At 39.7% G+C, this 14943-nt stretch overlaps 1 protein-coding gene across 1 annotated transcript in view; it reads left to right on the top strand.

The window, feature by feature from the left end:
- The first annotated feature begins 1498 nt into the window (after nt 1–1498).
- KCNT2 (potassium sodium-activated channel subfamily T member 2) overlaps nt 1499–14943 on the top strand; it is a 486995-nt gene continuing 473550 nt past the window's right edge. The window contains exon 1 of the mRNA XM_075540516.1: nt 1499–1774. Within this exon, the coding sequence (XP_075396631.1) occupies nt 1680–1774 (95 nt within the window). The 5' untranslated portion in view covers nt 1499–1679. The remainder of the gene's footprint in view (nt 1775–14943) is intronic.

Raw genomic sequence — 14943 nt, 5'->3', positions numbered from 1 at the left:
ACAAACATAGGCCATGTTCTGTTTCCTCTGTGGTCTAGGTGCCCATCCACTCTCTCTGAATAGACAGTTTGCTGATTTGTTCTAACATCTCTAGACTTCTTTAGCGATCGTCTCTACTGGATCCCTATAATACCAAGCTAATCATCGTTTCCTGTATAAGTCAAGCAAATTTCCTCGCCCCCTCTTTGCATCTGCTCATGGCATTCCCTTTGTTTCACTTCTCCTTGCCGGAAGTGGGCTGGGGAGAAATACACAAGTCTCCCTAAATTCCATGAATAATTGTTATCTCACAGGTATTTCTAAATCTCTCTTTGTACTTTTTACATATCTTTCATATTCTTTCACATACAGAGCTTGTTCCTCTGGGCATATGATGCGAGCCTTAATGGTAATAGGCAATGATAATAGGCCCAGGCCCTAGTCCAGGGTCTGTCCCAACTTAACTCTTCCTAGTCGGTGTGTGCTCTGATAAAATGAGTTATTGGTGGGGGAAGAGTGTGTTTAGATAAAAACAAACAAACAAGAGAAAAAAAACAAACAAATAAATTGGGACTTGTATAACAGAGTACAAGCAGCATGCTATGGAAAGGCAAACTGTGGGTATGCTTTTCCTTTTGGGGTTATAAACCAAAGACGTTCTGGAAGCTCCCAGTAAGGCTAAGCAGATCAGTAAATAGTTACTACTACCTAGCCTTTGATGCTTGTCAGTGCTTCTCCGAATTACCATTTACAGGTTTCCCCTTAGCAGCCTCTTTCGCATAGTAGCCCTCCATCTATATTACCAGACCAGGAACATTGTTTCTTGTTTTCAGAGTGCGAATAAAAATGGGATTTTCCTGAGGGTGAAAGCGGGGGATTCCCTCTCTAGCAACGAGTATTTTCACTTCGCCCATCTGGGCGGGAGGCGATCAAAGGGAAGTAGCTGGGGACACTAAGGAATCCACCGAGCACCCAGCGCCCCCTCCTTCCAGGGATGGGTCTAGGAGCCCGGGGACCTGCTAATTAGCTCGCCCCCATTGGTTGTCCCCAAGGCACCCCCTTGCCGTCACTGTGTTATGCAAATGAAGGGGAGCCTCATTGGCTCCCTTCCTAGGCTGCTCCAGAGGGCGTTCTCCAGGAGCGTGGGCTTGGTGGTGTCTGGGACCAAGACCCACTTGTCCTCCCTCCTGCCTGCTCTGGGCTGCGCCGGGTGCTCGCCAGCCTAGGGAACAGCAGCCCCGAGCTGTCCCCGGCGCTGGATCTTTACCTGCAGTGGCGGAAAGTGCTTCACCATCACCTGGCGCGCACTTCCATCCCAGCGCCTCCTTCTAGGCACCGCGCGGGTTTTTCCGCGAAGTAACTTTTGCACCGCTCCCTCCCCCCCAGTCCTGGGGACCAGAGGCGGTGCCGAGCCCGGGGGCGGTTCCGTGGCAGCGTTGGTTCTAGTTGGAGCCAGACTTTTGCTCCTGGGCTTGGTTTGCATCATCCCCCATCACACCCTCTGGAAAGAGGCTCCATCCCCCTTGCAGCCTCAGCTTCCGGCTCAGCGCAGACCCCCTCCTCCATTCCACTCCCCCATCCCCGTTTCCCTCCTGTCCCTTTCTCGGCCACAATATTTTATTAGTCCTCTCCTCTCCTCCGCAATATTTTCTCGTTCTCCCCCCATTTGTCGTTTTATGTTTCCCACTCTTTGAGGAGGCATGGTTGATTTGGAGAGCGAAGTGCCCCCTCTTCCTCCCAGGTACAGGTTTCGGGATTTGCTGCTAGGTGACCAAGGATGGCAAAACGACGACAGGTGAGTGGCTTGGTGCAGCGTCCCTCCGTTGGTATAGCTGGAAAAGAGACAGGGGTGGAGGGGTGACTGGTGGGGGGAAAGGGAGAGAGGGGAGGACCAGGGAGCCAGCAAAGGAGACTATGAAATTGGAGGAGGGAGCAAAAGGCATTCTTTGATATGTCTCTCCATTTTGACTCCACAGAGCAGTTGTTAAGACAATGAACGACCCCCACCTCTCGCCACTTTCTTTGCCTTTCAATGCATTTATTCCATTTATTCCGTGCTTATTCTTTGGTTTATTTGTGCCTCTCTAAGGCGTGTTTAAGGCTGGTGTGAGAGCGACAGTCTGTCCAGATAACGCGCAGTTATCAGTGCAGAATACTGACCCCCCCCCAGTGTTGTTCATCTATTTTTTACAAGTGTACCCAAGTTGATAGGCAAAGCACCTTAGAAACTTAAATCTCCTGCACCTATGGTACTTACTCCTCCTGAGTGTTGCCTGGTTGGAGTGTCTGCTTTGCTACTGGGGATTTTATGCCGTTTAGACATTTGGAGTTGCAGGTAGACAATTGGTTGATGTATGTAACAGGTAGTTTGTGAAAAAGACGTTTACAAAAGAAAATATCCACTTTGAGCAGGTATTTGTGACGATTACTAATAGTGGTGTTTTAATGATGGGGTTTTAATGATACAATGCCACCTTTCCATGATGGGTGTGTTTTGAGCTTTTTGTATCAGAATCCAACACTTTCAAATCCAGGATACTTGTTATTAGCCAAGTATTGCTTACGCATTTCATCTACAATGTCAACTGCTGTGCTCAGTTAAACTTCTGAAATTCATTCAGCTCTTTCTGTCTCATTATGAAAAAGCTTATCTTGAGTTGGACTGGATTGAGTATGTTCTGCAATAGTTCCGTAATGTGCCACCTGCGTTGTTTTTCAACAGCACGTATACTAACTCAGCACTCAACTGGTATGCTTACTTGAAATTCACGCTTGTCTTAACGTGTTTCTTTTAATCGTATAGAAGACCCATCATTGACCCAGTGCAAAATCTGCTGCCCATGCACTACTGGTCAGTGCCCCTCTGTCTTTACTTCACTACGTCACCTCTCGTGCCTTCTATTTCTACCCATTGAGATTTTTATCTTGGGTCTTAATTATGAACTTTTCCCTTGCTCTCGTATAGTGATTTAAGAGATATGGGAGTTTTTTTAGAGGATAAGTTAGATTTCTTATTTTAATGCAAAAAACACATATACTGGTTAAAAATTAGAAGAACAAATGCCAGTTAATCAGTATACTCATTAAGAAAAGTGTTCTCGTTAGCAGAAGACAAATTTAAGCAAATTTGTATTACTACTTGATTTGTACCTAAACTGTTTAGTCTAGTAAATGATGTGTCAAGTGCTGTGTGGTTTCATTAAGTAATTGAATCTGCGTTAGTTCGCATCAGCCTCTAGAATAAAAATGCTTACTCTAGAGAGTGTCGGATGGAGCTGAATATCTTTTCAATGAAATGTTTATTATTTTTAATTACATATTCAAGGATTTAATTGTTCTTGTGGTTGTCATATTTTTCTAGGGTTGCTGTGAAATATTTCAGTAACTAAGACTTGGTTAGTTTTTAAAGTACTATTTAAATGAAGCGCTGATTGTTTTTAAAGTTTCAAACAATCTCTTAAAGTATCTTTAGTATACAATGCTATACTAGCCCAAGTTTCACTTAAGAACCAAGCGAGATTTACTTTTAAAATGACGTCTTTACTATGTAAAACTGCAACCATGTTTGAAGGTTTGTGAATAAGCAACCTTTTGCTTATTCACTTACCAGCTGAGTGGGCTTTCTCCAGTCATTCTGCCATTATAAGATAACTTATTTCTATAATGGAAACATTACCTCATAAAAAAGAGACAGGCGGTGAAAGGAGGGGAATGTGTATAGGAATAACAAGCAATCGACACGAAGCAATGATTAATGCTTTATTTTGTTAATTGCCACTTCTGTCAATCCTTACATAATCTCTGAATAATAGGTAATGATTATAGAGACTGAGGAGCCGTGGTGGCATAGAGACTACACAGTGGGCTGTCATCATTAAGGTCAGCAGTTCAAAACCACCAGTTGCTTCTCCAGAGAAAGACAAGGCTTTCTATTCCCTTAAGGAGTTATAGTCTTGGAAACTCAGAGGAACCGTTCTAGTGCGTACGCATCAACTTTATGGCGGTGAGAATTGTGTTATTGTAGAGACCAGGAGACGGGGTTTCTGGCCAGTTACATTTTTATCTTATACATTTATTTTATAAGTTTGTCTTAATATAAGTTTAGAAATTACACTTGTGCACAATTCACTTGTAATACAAATCCCAGAAGAACTTCGAGGAACACGTGATTTTAAAAAATTTATATTATGTTTTTATAGCACTGAGGCTAAGGCTAGGCTAAGGTGACTTATTCCATGGTATTTTCACTTGCCTCATATAAATGTGAGAGTTGGATATCGAATAAAGAAGACCGAAGAAAAATTGATGTATTTGAGCTGTGGGGTTGGTGAGGAATTTTGAAAATACCATGGACTGCCAAAATAACAAGCAAATCTGTCTTGGAAGTGCTTGCAAGAATGCTGTAGCTTCAATGCCATCCTTGCATAATGATTCTTCCCTCCTTTGCGTGGGGTCTCAATGAATCCAAATTGACTCCATGGCACTGAATTTGGCTTTGTTTCTTGTATGACTGTGTCCTTCGTGAGTGGGTCATAAAGGAAGACATATACACAGCACTACTGAGGAATGAGCTTGCGGATAACTTTAGTTCCTTCGGGTCTTGTAAAAGTTGAGAGTTGAAGAATGAGATCACTCCTGGTGCCATAGGGATGTCTGTTGAATATATGGTGCAGGTGTGTTGCTTTGGCATCCTGAGTAAAGCATAAGAATCTAATTCAAGAGCTTTGCATAATGTTTCTCCAACGGCCACCATTTATCCTCTCAACTAATATTTGAATGCATGCTGCGTCTCAGGGTGTTCATGAAGCTAGATCTGGGAAAATAGGAAAGGAAAATGAAACAGTATCTTGTCAAGAGGTGTTCAGAGGTGTACTTAGAACTGTATTTCCACCTGGGTTAGAGTCAATATTGTTTTAGTTATGGGGATGATCTTGCAGAAATTATATTTAAAATTGTGTCATGAAGCTCCTTTACCATTTGTTGAAATTATATTCCAAAGTATTTGCTTGAAAATAACTACTTCAATTCACTATGAGAGTGCTTCAAAACGTTCACAGAAAAAAGGAATTGAGATAATGGACTTTTCTTATGAACTCTTTGAAGGCCCTGTGCATATAATAGAGGGATCAAAATATTAATATTTTTAAAATTTAACATGGTAATGTTTACTAGAAGTTGAAGTAGAATCATGTAGTGTTAAAATCCATTTTTCTGTTTTAATATTTCTATGATTTATGAAACAATAAAGATAATTGAGCTAGTCTTCTGCAACTAAGTTGGTGAGGTTTTAAAAAATATATTTTAACTTATTATTAATTAGGAGTTAATACATAAATCATCATGCCATAATTCAATGACATCAAGCATTACTGTACAATTGCTACCGCAATCAGTTTCATTGTTTTTGTTTGTATAAAACACCTTTAGATGGCTAAGACAAACCTTCGTCATTCTTCAACATGACTTCGTGATTGTAAGATTTGGAACACAATGTACTTGATGTGGACAAATTGCCAGAACTCCAGTTGTTAATGGACAATTTTCAGATGTAGTCACAGAGGAGCAGGTCACTTATTTAATTAAGATAATTCTTATTTTCAAAAATGGGTCAGTTCAACTACAGTAGCTTTAAGTATATCTTTTATATTTTATAGGTGGCAATAAAAAGTAATGTAAGAAAGTGAATGAGTGCATTGTAGTGCTTCAAATCATAAAAGCATTTGAACAAAAATACAACTCAATCAATTAGCAGTTTAAGAGGTAATTATGAAATGAGGAAATGTTTGCATAGCTTTTGTATTACGTATAGTTTTAGATGTATGATACAAAATGTAATACTTCATAAAATCATAAAAAATTGTGGCAGTGGGCTTTTAGAATGACTTATGACAGGGTTTATGTTTATGCAACCAATTTTATATCATAAAATAAATCATATATTGTTTTGAAAAGTAGTTTTATTTTAAGGTACTAATATATTCTAAATTATTAAAAGATTTGGGTCAATAAATGTATTTTTAAAATATTGATAAGTTTTATTTAGTATATAGTGAAATCAAGCATACCTATTTCTTATCTGTAAAGTTTAAAGTATGGTAATTCAGAGGAAGCTGTGTTTCTTAAGATTATTAATTGTATTAGAGAATTCTCCATGGCTCAGGTAATAAATATGTTGAAATTGATGAGGCTGCTTCTGCATAAATTACTTTAGATATAAACAGTGAAATGCCTAAAATGCAGAGAAAATTCATTACTTGGTAAGTACTGATTTTGAATTTACTCAAATCCAGAAATTTTTTTTATGCAATACATGTATATATGTATCTCTATATCTATCTAACTAATATCTTCCCTTTCGACCTGCTCTTAGTAAAAAAAATGAAATGTGGTTTTTCACATTACTAAGAACTTATTTTTAAGGCTTGATTTCAGGAAACCATTATTATATATCCACTTTCTGTGCATGGTTATACACCTTCTCTGTAAATAGTGCAATTTTAACTTTTCAGAGTACCCCCACATATAGGAAGTCATGGATCTGGGAGTTTGGATGGTAGTAATTTCATTTTTTACATCAGGTATGTAGCCTTTTAAAATGATTATGTACACTTCTACTCATCTCTGTGACAACTGCATCTCAGTCCTCAGGAAATGTGCAACATTATATTTCGGAGCACAACAAAGGAAATGATTTCAGCTAACTTATTTTTAATAGGAATTATTAACATACTATTTTCTTTCTCTGCTAGTAATGCAACTCAGCTTCTGCAAAAAAAAAAAAAAAAAAAAAGGTCTAAAGGGTAATATGAGCAGTCCTTGGGTTCCTGGTGGCACAGTGGTTTTATACTTGGCTACTTCCCAAAAAGCTAGTAGTTTGAACTCCCAGTGGCTCTTGAGAGAAAAGATCCTTCAAAAAGATTTTAAAAATGCAGTCTAGGAAGCCCTGTGTGGTGTTTCACATGGTCCAGTAGGATCCCATGAGTCAGAATCTACTTGAGGGCACGTGGCAACATGAGAACTAAGGGGCACTGCTGGGTCAGTGGTAGGGTTCAAGGACAGCACTGCCCATCTCTCTTCTGTGTTGGTTTGAAAATGAACAGTTTTCAGTCGAACTTCCAGACTAAGACAAACTAGGAAGAAAGACCTGGTGATATCAGTCATTGAAAACCCTCTGAAAAACAAGTCTCCTTGATCCAGTTATTTGCACTGTGTGTTGGATTTGATTTGACACCTCACAACAACGACACAACCAACACATTCTCTCAGGGATATCTGCGAAAGTCTCTTGAGACTACCTTAAGAAAAAGTCCACACAAACCAGCAGCTTCTGAGGGAAGGTGGTCGGTCAATTAAACCCGAGGCAGAGAGGTCTGCTTCAAAGGTTGTGGCAACTTTTTTATTTTCCCCCAGATTCCGAAGGGCTGATCATGACAGATTTCCTTGAAGGACACATGGTTATCACAGAGTCTTATTCCAAAGAAGTTTCAGAAAATAGAAGATTGCATACTGAGAACAAAACCCCAGCAAAGTTGCACTAGTTGTTCCGTTTAGGATGGAGACACTTGCTAGTCTTGGGAGGGTAGCAAGGACTGTCCAAGGGGGAATGTCATTGGGAAAACTTAACCCTTTCCACCTTTGGGTATTGGGAATAATGCTGTAATGAATATCGGGATGTACGAATATGCACTCCCAGTCTCCTGCTGTTCTTTTGGGTATATACTTATGATTGGAATTACTTAGTCATATGGTAATTATATGTGTAACTTTTTGAGAAAATTGCTAAACTGTTCCACAAGGGCTGTACTATTCTACAATTCCATCAGCAGTAAATGAGAGTTCCGATTTCTACATACCTTTTTAAAAATCATTTTCTTGGGGGCTCATACAGCTTATCACAATCCATACGTACATCAACTGTGTAAAGCACATTAGTACATTCCTTACCCTCATCATTCTCAAAACATTTGCTCTTCACATAAGACCCTGGCATCAGCTCCTCTCTACATATCTTTTAAATACTTGTTGCATTTTTTTCTGACCATAGCTATTTTATTAGGGGTAAAATGGAATTTAATTGTAGTTTTGGTTTGCATTTACCTAGTGTGTTAAGCTGGGTCGACTAGAGAAACAAATCAAGTGACACTCAGACATTTAGAAGAGAGAGCTTTATTTCAAGAAATAATTATGTATCCAGAAAATGCCCCGGCCCAGGACAGCTCAAGTTCATAAGTCCCTCTTCAGACTCATGCATTCACAAGCTATGCTGCAGGAAGCAGGATTATCACAGGTTGGTGGGTACAAAGTCGTGTGGATCTCACAGCAGTGGAGGGCTCAGGTCTCTAGCAGGTCCCAGAGTGGCACACCAGCGGGAAGGTGAAGATAGAGAGAATGGGGGAGGTTCCCAGGACCCTTCTTATGAGCAGGCTATGCCACAAGGAGTCAACATCAGGCTATGACCAGATTGACAGGCTAAACTCCACCCCTACACTTTAAAATATCTTCAAGTTGATATGAAATTATGTAACTACCACACCTAGTGACTAATGACATTGGGCATATTTTCATGTGTTTGTTGGCTGTTTGAGGTCCCTGGGTAGTATAAATTAGTAAGTGCTTGTGGCTAACATTATGGATTATTGGCTTGTGGTCACCCAGAAGCACCTTGAAAGGAAGGCCTTATGATCCATTTTGGGAAAACCCCACCATTGAAAACCCAGAGCACCATAGTTCTACTATGATACATATGAAGGAACATCAGTTGGAATTAACACGATGGCAATGAGTATTTTGTGTGTTGGCCATTTGTCTATCTGGTTAAATGTCTATTCAAGTATTTTGTCCATTTGATTGCATTGCCTTTTAGTTAGTAGATTACGGGAGTTCTTTATATAATCTTGATATTAAATCCATTGTTGATATATGGATTCCCCACATTTTCCTCCCATATGTAGGCTTTCTCTTCACTAGATTGATAATTCCACTGGTGAGCAAAAATTGAATTTCTTATATTGCTATTTTTTTGCTTTATTCATCTCTTGATTGTGTTTTGCTACCATATCAAAAAGTCTGTCAAAAACTAGATCCTGACGCATTATTCCTATGTTTTCTTTTAAGACTTGTTTCTTATTTTCTGGGTTTGTGTGTGTGTGTGTGTTAGTCTGGGTACTTTAGAGAAACAAATCCACAGAAACCCATGTATGAGAGTTTTATATAAAGGTTAAGTGCACATCAAGAAAACATCCCAATCCAGTGCTGTCCAAGCCCACAAGTCCAACATTAACCCATTAACCCATATGTCTGTTGCCAATCCACAAATTCCTCCTTCAACTCATGAAACACACACAATGATGCCGACTGCAGAAGGAAAGCTGAGTCAGTGAATGTGTAAACATCTCAGCGCTGGCAAGGGTCTCCACACAGGTGCTCCAGCACCCGGGGCTGCATCAGGGTAGGTCCATGTGGCTTCTCCTCAGGGATGTCTTGCAGGAAGTGAGCCTTGTCAGTTGAAGCAGGGAACTGGCTAAGGCAGCTGCACCCTGGTCCGACCATCAGAAAGCAGGGGACCTGAGAACTAGAAAAATGAGGCTCACTGAGCCATTTATCTTTCTACCCTTCAATTAACCCCACATGTGTTAAATGGCCAGGTGGGCATAATAAACTTAAACTACATCAGTGCGTTAGACAAGGTTCTTTAGAGAAACAAAACTAGGACACTTGTGATTTCGTATGTATATGTATAGATAGATATAGATGATATAGATGTATACAGCACAATAGAATATAAAAGTTATTCGGTCCATGCCGCAGTACAGAAGGCTCAGTTCAACTCACTTCCGTGGAACGGGTAATGCACTGGAAGTCCTTCAACTCACAAGGGCTGCTGGGTCCAAGGTCAAGAAAGCAGACAGCTGAGTCTTCCCTAGAGCAATGAAGGCAATCCAGCCACAGGCAACAAAAAGCAGGGACGGTCACCAACAGTCAGCTCAGGAGCATAGTGTAGCAGGCCTGGATGGGATATCAAACTCAATGCAAGACAAAAGGATTCAACAGCCTCAAGTTCAAGCCATGTATACCCCAGCAGCATGCCGAAGCAGGTCTTGAAGGAACCTCAAGTTCTAGCGACATGTTCCACAGGTTGGTTTTCCCACAGGTAGTGTAGCTCACCAGTTGAGGCAGAGACCTAGCTAAAGCAGCCTCATGCTGGTTCAATCACCAGAGAGCAAGAGAGAGAGGGGGGCAAGGTTTGCTGAGCCATTTATCTCTTTGCCCTCCCATCAAACTGCAACATTATTAATCCTGCATGTTCCTCTTGACCAGGTTAGCGCCATAATCCTACCTACCACAGTGGGTCTGGGTAAGAGAAGATGAGAGATGATTAACAGAGCGATTATGAAAGCATGAAGTCTGTCTTGGTAAAGATATGTCATATGACTTCCTCTTGCTACACAAAAGAGAATGAGAATCAAGACATGTCTACATATTTCATCCTTCTTTATCTTATTCTGACACAATTATTCCTCCTATAATGCTCTACTTCTCTTTTGGTTCAATATTCCTTTGCAATGGCCACACAGAACTCCAAATTATGGGCTTTTATTAGTGAGTGAACAGGTAACAAGTCAACATCAGTAAACTAAAGATACAGCCATGTGGACCACAGCAAAACCACTCCTCAGTCATACCAGTAGGTACATCTTTGGTCCTCAACCTTTTAGCTACATGGCTTCTTCGTCTGTACTCAGTTCTGGAAAGTGTTACAAGCTCCTTTATTGCTAATAAATGTCAAAAGCTAGTCCGCTCTATAGGCCAACTTTCTGCTTGAAGCCTTTCAGCTCTACTCATTGTGTGGATCAGAAAACCCACTGCTCACAGTCTTGGTGCCATGGCCTCTAGTGCCCCTGATATGCCCACACTTCAGGTAGGGACCTTGTTTACTTCCTGCTGATAGCTCTTCTTTCTTATTTATCCTGGTATTCCTTCCTTCTTGCTTCTGAAATAGCTCAATTTATACCTTATAGAATAGCAAAAGCAATTAATGCCTGTGGTACAGGACTGGGCTGTGTTTTTATTTTGGTGTGTTTAGAGTCCCTGTGCATCAGAACTGATATTATAACAACCCAACAACAGCAACCTAGCACTGAGAGGGAGTGGCCAAGACTATGCAGAAGAGTCATCAAGCACTTTTACTTCACTGCATGTGGGGATTGGCCAATTTTGCCATCTAACTGGATATAAAGCAAACCATCTCAGAAGCAGGAAGTTCTCACTACTACCAAAAAGAAGAGAAAGGAGTGGAGTGCGTTTGTATCCTGAGATCCCCTTGCATTGAACTGTCTCGATCCAATCTGTGGCATCAGAGAAGCACTAGAGGATTGGCGAGGAGTGTTGGCAGCTGAACCAAGAGCCCACAGAGGAAAATAGAGTAGAGTGTCTTTGGGCAGAAGGCCATCAAGCTGACTTGTTCATATGGGTGCTTCTAGGTACTTAAGAGGGTAGGACAGATTTCCTGATCCATGGAGGAGAGCCAAGCACTTTCAGAATGAGGCTTGTAGCAGAAGAGTGTGAATACACTTTGGGTATTTATCAGCAGTGTCAAAAGAGCTTTGTAACATTATCCAAGTAGAAGCTAAAGGTTTGGGGTGGGGGAGGGAGGGAGAGAGGTAGGGGGAGACCAGAGAGAGAGAGAGAGAGAGAGAGAGAGAGATTGCTGCATGCATGGCTGAGATAAAGCTGTCTAGACCAAAAATCTGTTTGCTGAGAATGTATGATCCTAAAGTATAACCTATTAGCTTCCCTAATTAACCTCACAATTGTGAGTATGGTGTGTGAGTTCTGTGTGCCTTTGAATTATCATACCCTTCAGAAATAGTGTGTTGCGGGCGTGATAGCTAGTGTCAGAGTTCACGAGCATTTTGTAGGGTTGAGGCATTTCTGACCCGTGTCTCATAGGAATTGGCAAAGGGCTGATGCTGATGGTGATTCTCCTTCTCCTTATGAAGTTAGAGGAGGTCAGATGTAGTCCCCTCTCCATCCTTACAAGGAAGGGCAAACACCCAGTTATCCCTTTTTCCATTGAATATGATTTGGCTGTGGATTTTTCATAAACGCCTTAACCAGTGTAATTGTTCTGGTAGTTGGGTGAGTATTTTCATCAAGTACTGGTGTTTGATTTTGTCATAGACTTTTTGTTGTTGTTGTTGCTTCACGTATCATGTGTTTCTGTTTCTCAGTTCTGTTAATGTGGTGCATTACATTGGTTGATTTTCTAATGTTGAATCATCCTTGCATTTCTGGACTAAATTGTACTTGGCTGTGGTTTATAATCCTTTTAACATGGTTTTATTTGTAGAGTTCTTAGTTATAAGAGCCTTCCGCATTTCCTATTTCTTTGAAAATATACCTAAAATTCATGTCCCATTTTGAAAAAGAAACTAAGCAAAGGACTTTCAGGCAGATGGCAGTTAGCTGATCAAATATCTGGACCATCCACAAGTAAACACCAAGAAAAGCAAATAGAAATCTGTGCTCAACTCCATAAATTCTATTCCAGTGAAAAGACAGAAAACTCCTGCAGAATGGCTTATAAAATCAAGATCCAAATATGTGTTATCTGAAAAAGACACAGCTAAGGCCCAAAGGCAGAAATTAGTTGAAAGTAAAAGAAACAAATGCTGGGGCAGCATTTTTAGTATCAGGCAAAATATACTTTAGGTCAAAACCGCTTCGAAGGGAAAAAGAATACTATGATAAAAGCCTTGGAGGAGGCAGGACTAGCTACTAACCAATAGGTTAGCAGTTTGAAACCAACAGCCTCTCCACAGGAGAAAGGTACGGTTTTCTTCTTCCAAGAGTTAGTCTCAAAAACCCATCGGAGCAGCTCTACTCAGTTCTATAGGGCCGCTATGAGTCAAACTTACTTGATGGCAGTGAGTTTGAGTTTTGATAGTGGGGAAAAATATCTCCATTCAGAAAAGTATAACAATCATAAACATACATGTACCTAACATCAGAGCATAAAATAAAGAAAGCAAACATTTAAAAGATTGACTATAGACTATCTAATTTTATAGACGATATGGAACTAAAAAGGGTCAAAAGAGATTATGATGAATTGTACACCTAGTGATTAGATAACCTAGAGGAATCAGGGCAAACTGCTAGAAACATAAATTTCCTACAAAGACTCAAAAAGAAACAGAAAATTTCAATGGTGAAGAAATTTCAATAAGAAAATTTCAATAAGTGAAGAGATAAAAAGAATAATTAAAAACCTCCCAATAAAGACTACCTTGGGCCTGTATAGCTCCCGGGGGAAATTCCATCAAATATCAATACAAGTAGTACTAATCCTTTTAAAACATTTCCAAAATATAAAAGAGGCAGTAGCACTTTGTAATTAATACCAGTGCCAAACAAAAGTATCACCACCAAAAACAATTACAGACCAATATTCCTTATAAATATAACTGCAAAATACTGACAAAAACATGTTAAATAAACATGTTAAAAGGACCTTAGACTAATTAATTTTTTGTATTCTTTATGGATTTCTATGTGGAAAATCTTTAAAAAATAAAAAAGAAGAGTAGGCAACCTATTAAGTTAGAGAATAGGTACCATTGATGTAACACAAGTCCTTGAGCATTAACCTAACACTCAGGCTAAAATGATCAATATCATAGTGCAATCTATTTTACTCTACGAAATAAAAGCTACCTGAAGATTTTAAAGAAAGTCCTAAGAGAATCGTGCTTTTTTTCCTCCAAAAATAACATTTATTGAGAGTTTATCATACCATCCTGTAGTTCAGTTGATACAATTGGTATCACAAACAGTTTCAAAACATTTTCTTCCTTCTTGATCCCCCCTTCTGCCACCCAGGATCCCTTATATTGTTTGTCCTTATAGGTCCATCCATCCTGGTTTTCATACAGTGAAAACCTAAAAAACACATAACAATGATTCAAGAAACCTACCCACAATGACAAAATATATCAGAGATTAAGCCTTAGCATAAAAAAAACTACAACCATTAAATATTAACAACCAGATCAAAGTATTTGGGGTGCCAGCAGGGATCAAGTACTGAGGATATAACCATTGAAGTGATGAGATTTTAGCCATTCAAGTCAGATTCTTCACTTTGGTCTCCAGAGTCACCTCGCCAATACTCTCTGCTTGGAAACCAGTTTATTCCCATCCATGTAGATCTTCCAGAGGTATTTTAGGCTCTCCATTGTCATCCATCTCCTTCTGCAAGCCTATTCTTACAATTAAGACTCTGATAATTTTCCCTCCTTTGGTTTTGGATTATATAATTTACAATCCTTGGGTCATGGATGCTGGTGTGCTTCTTCCACGTGGATATAGTTGACATCTCATTTAGATGGCTGTTTGTTTGTAAACAAGCCTTTAAGACCCCAGACACCATCTAATTTCTTTACCACACTTTGCTGTAGCATGCTTATCTTCTGTTTTATTTCATGAGGGTCAGTATCAACCAGGGCCATACTATAAGAACCAATTTTTTTAAGTTTAAGCCAGGATTTAGTGTGAGCCCCAAATCCATACCTGTATCTATGTTTTTATCTACTTCTATCTACCCTTACACACATCTTTGTTAATTTATGGGAGAGAATTCTGTTGCTTATCTCTCTGGAGCATAAGGGTCTTCTGTTTTAAAACACTTTCGAAAGAGGGATATTGGACCTGTGTAGGTTAACTATGTATGACAGTACTTGGATTATCCATTTGTACAGAATAAATTCTTATGTCACTGGACGGTATTTACATAAACAGTGGGAATTGGTGGTTAGGTAAAATTTACAATAATGAGAATTATGCTTTGATGCTTTTATTACTCTGGACTTTTCATTTGAACTTGCAGAAGGGTAGCAGTATTGTCAGGAACTCTCTTCATAGTCATTCAACCATGGGATGGAGCACATTTAAAAATATCTGGTG

Source organism: Tenrec ecaudatus, chromosome 1 (assembly GCF_050624435.1).
Source record: "Tenrec ecaudatus isolate mTenEca1 chromosome 1, mTenEca1.hap1, whole genome shotgun sequence".
Taxonomy (NCBI): Eukaryota; Metazoa; Chordata; class Mammalia; order Afrosoricida; family Tenrecidae; genus Tenrec; species Tenrec ecaudatus.
The sequence above is the reverse complement of the archived record's forward strand: the minus strand, read 5'-3'. Positions and strand labels throughout refer to the sequence as shown.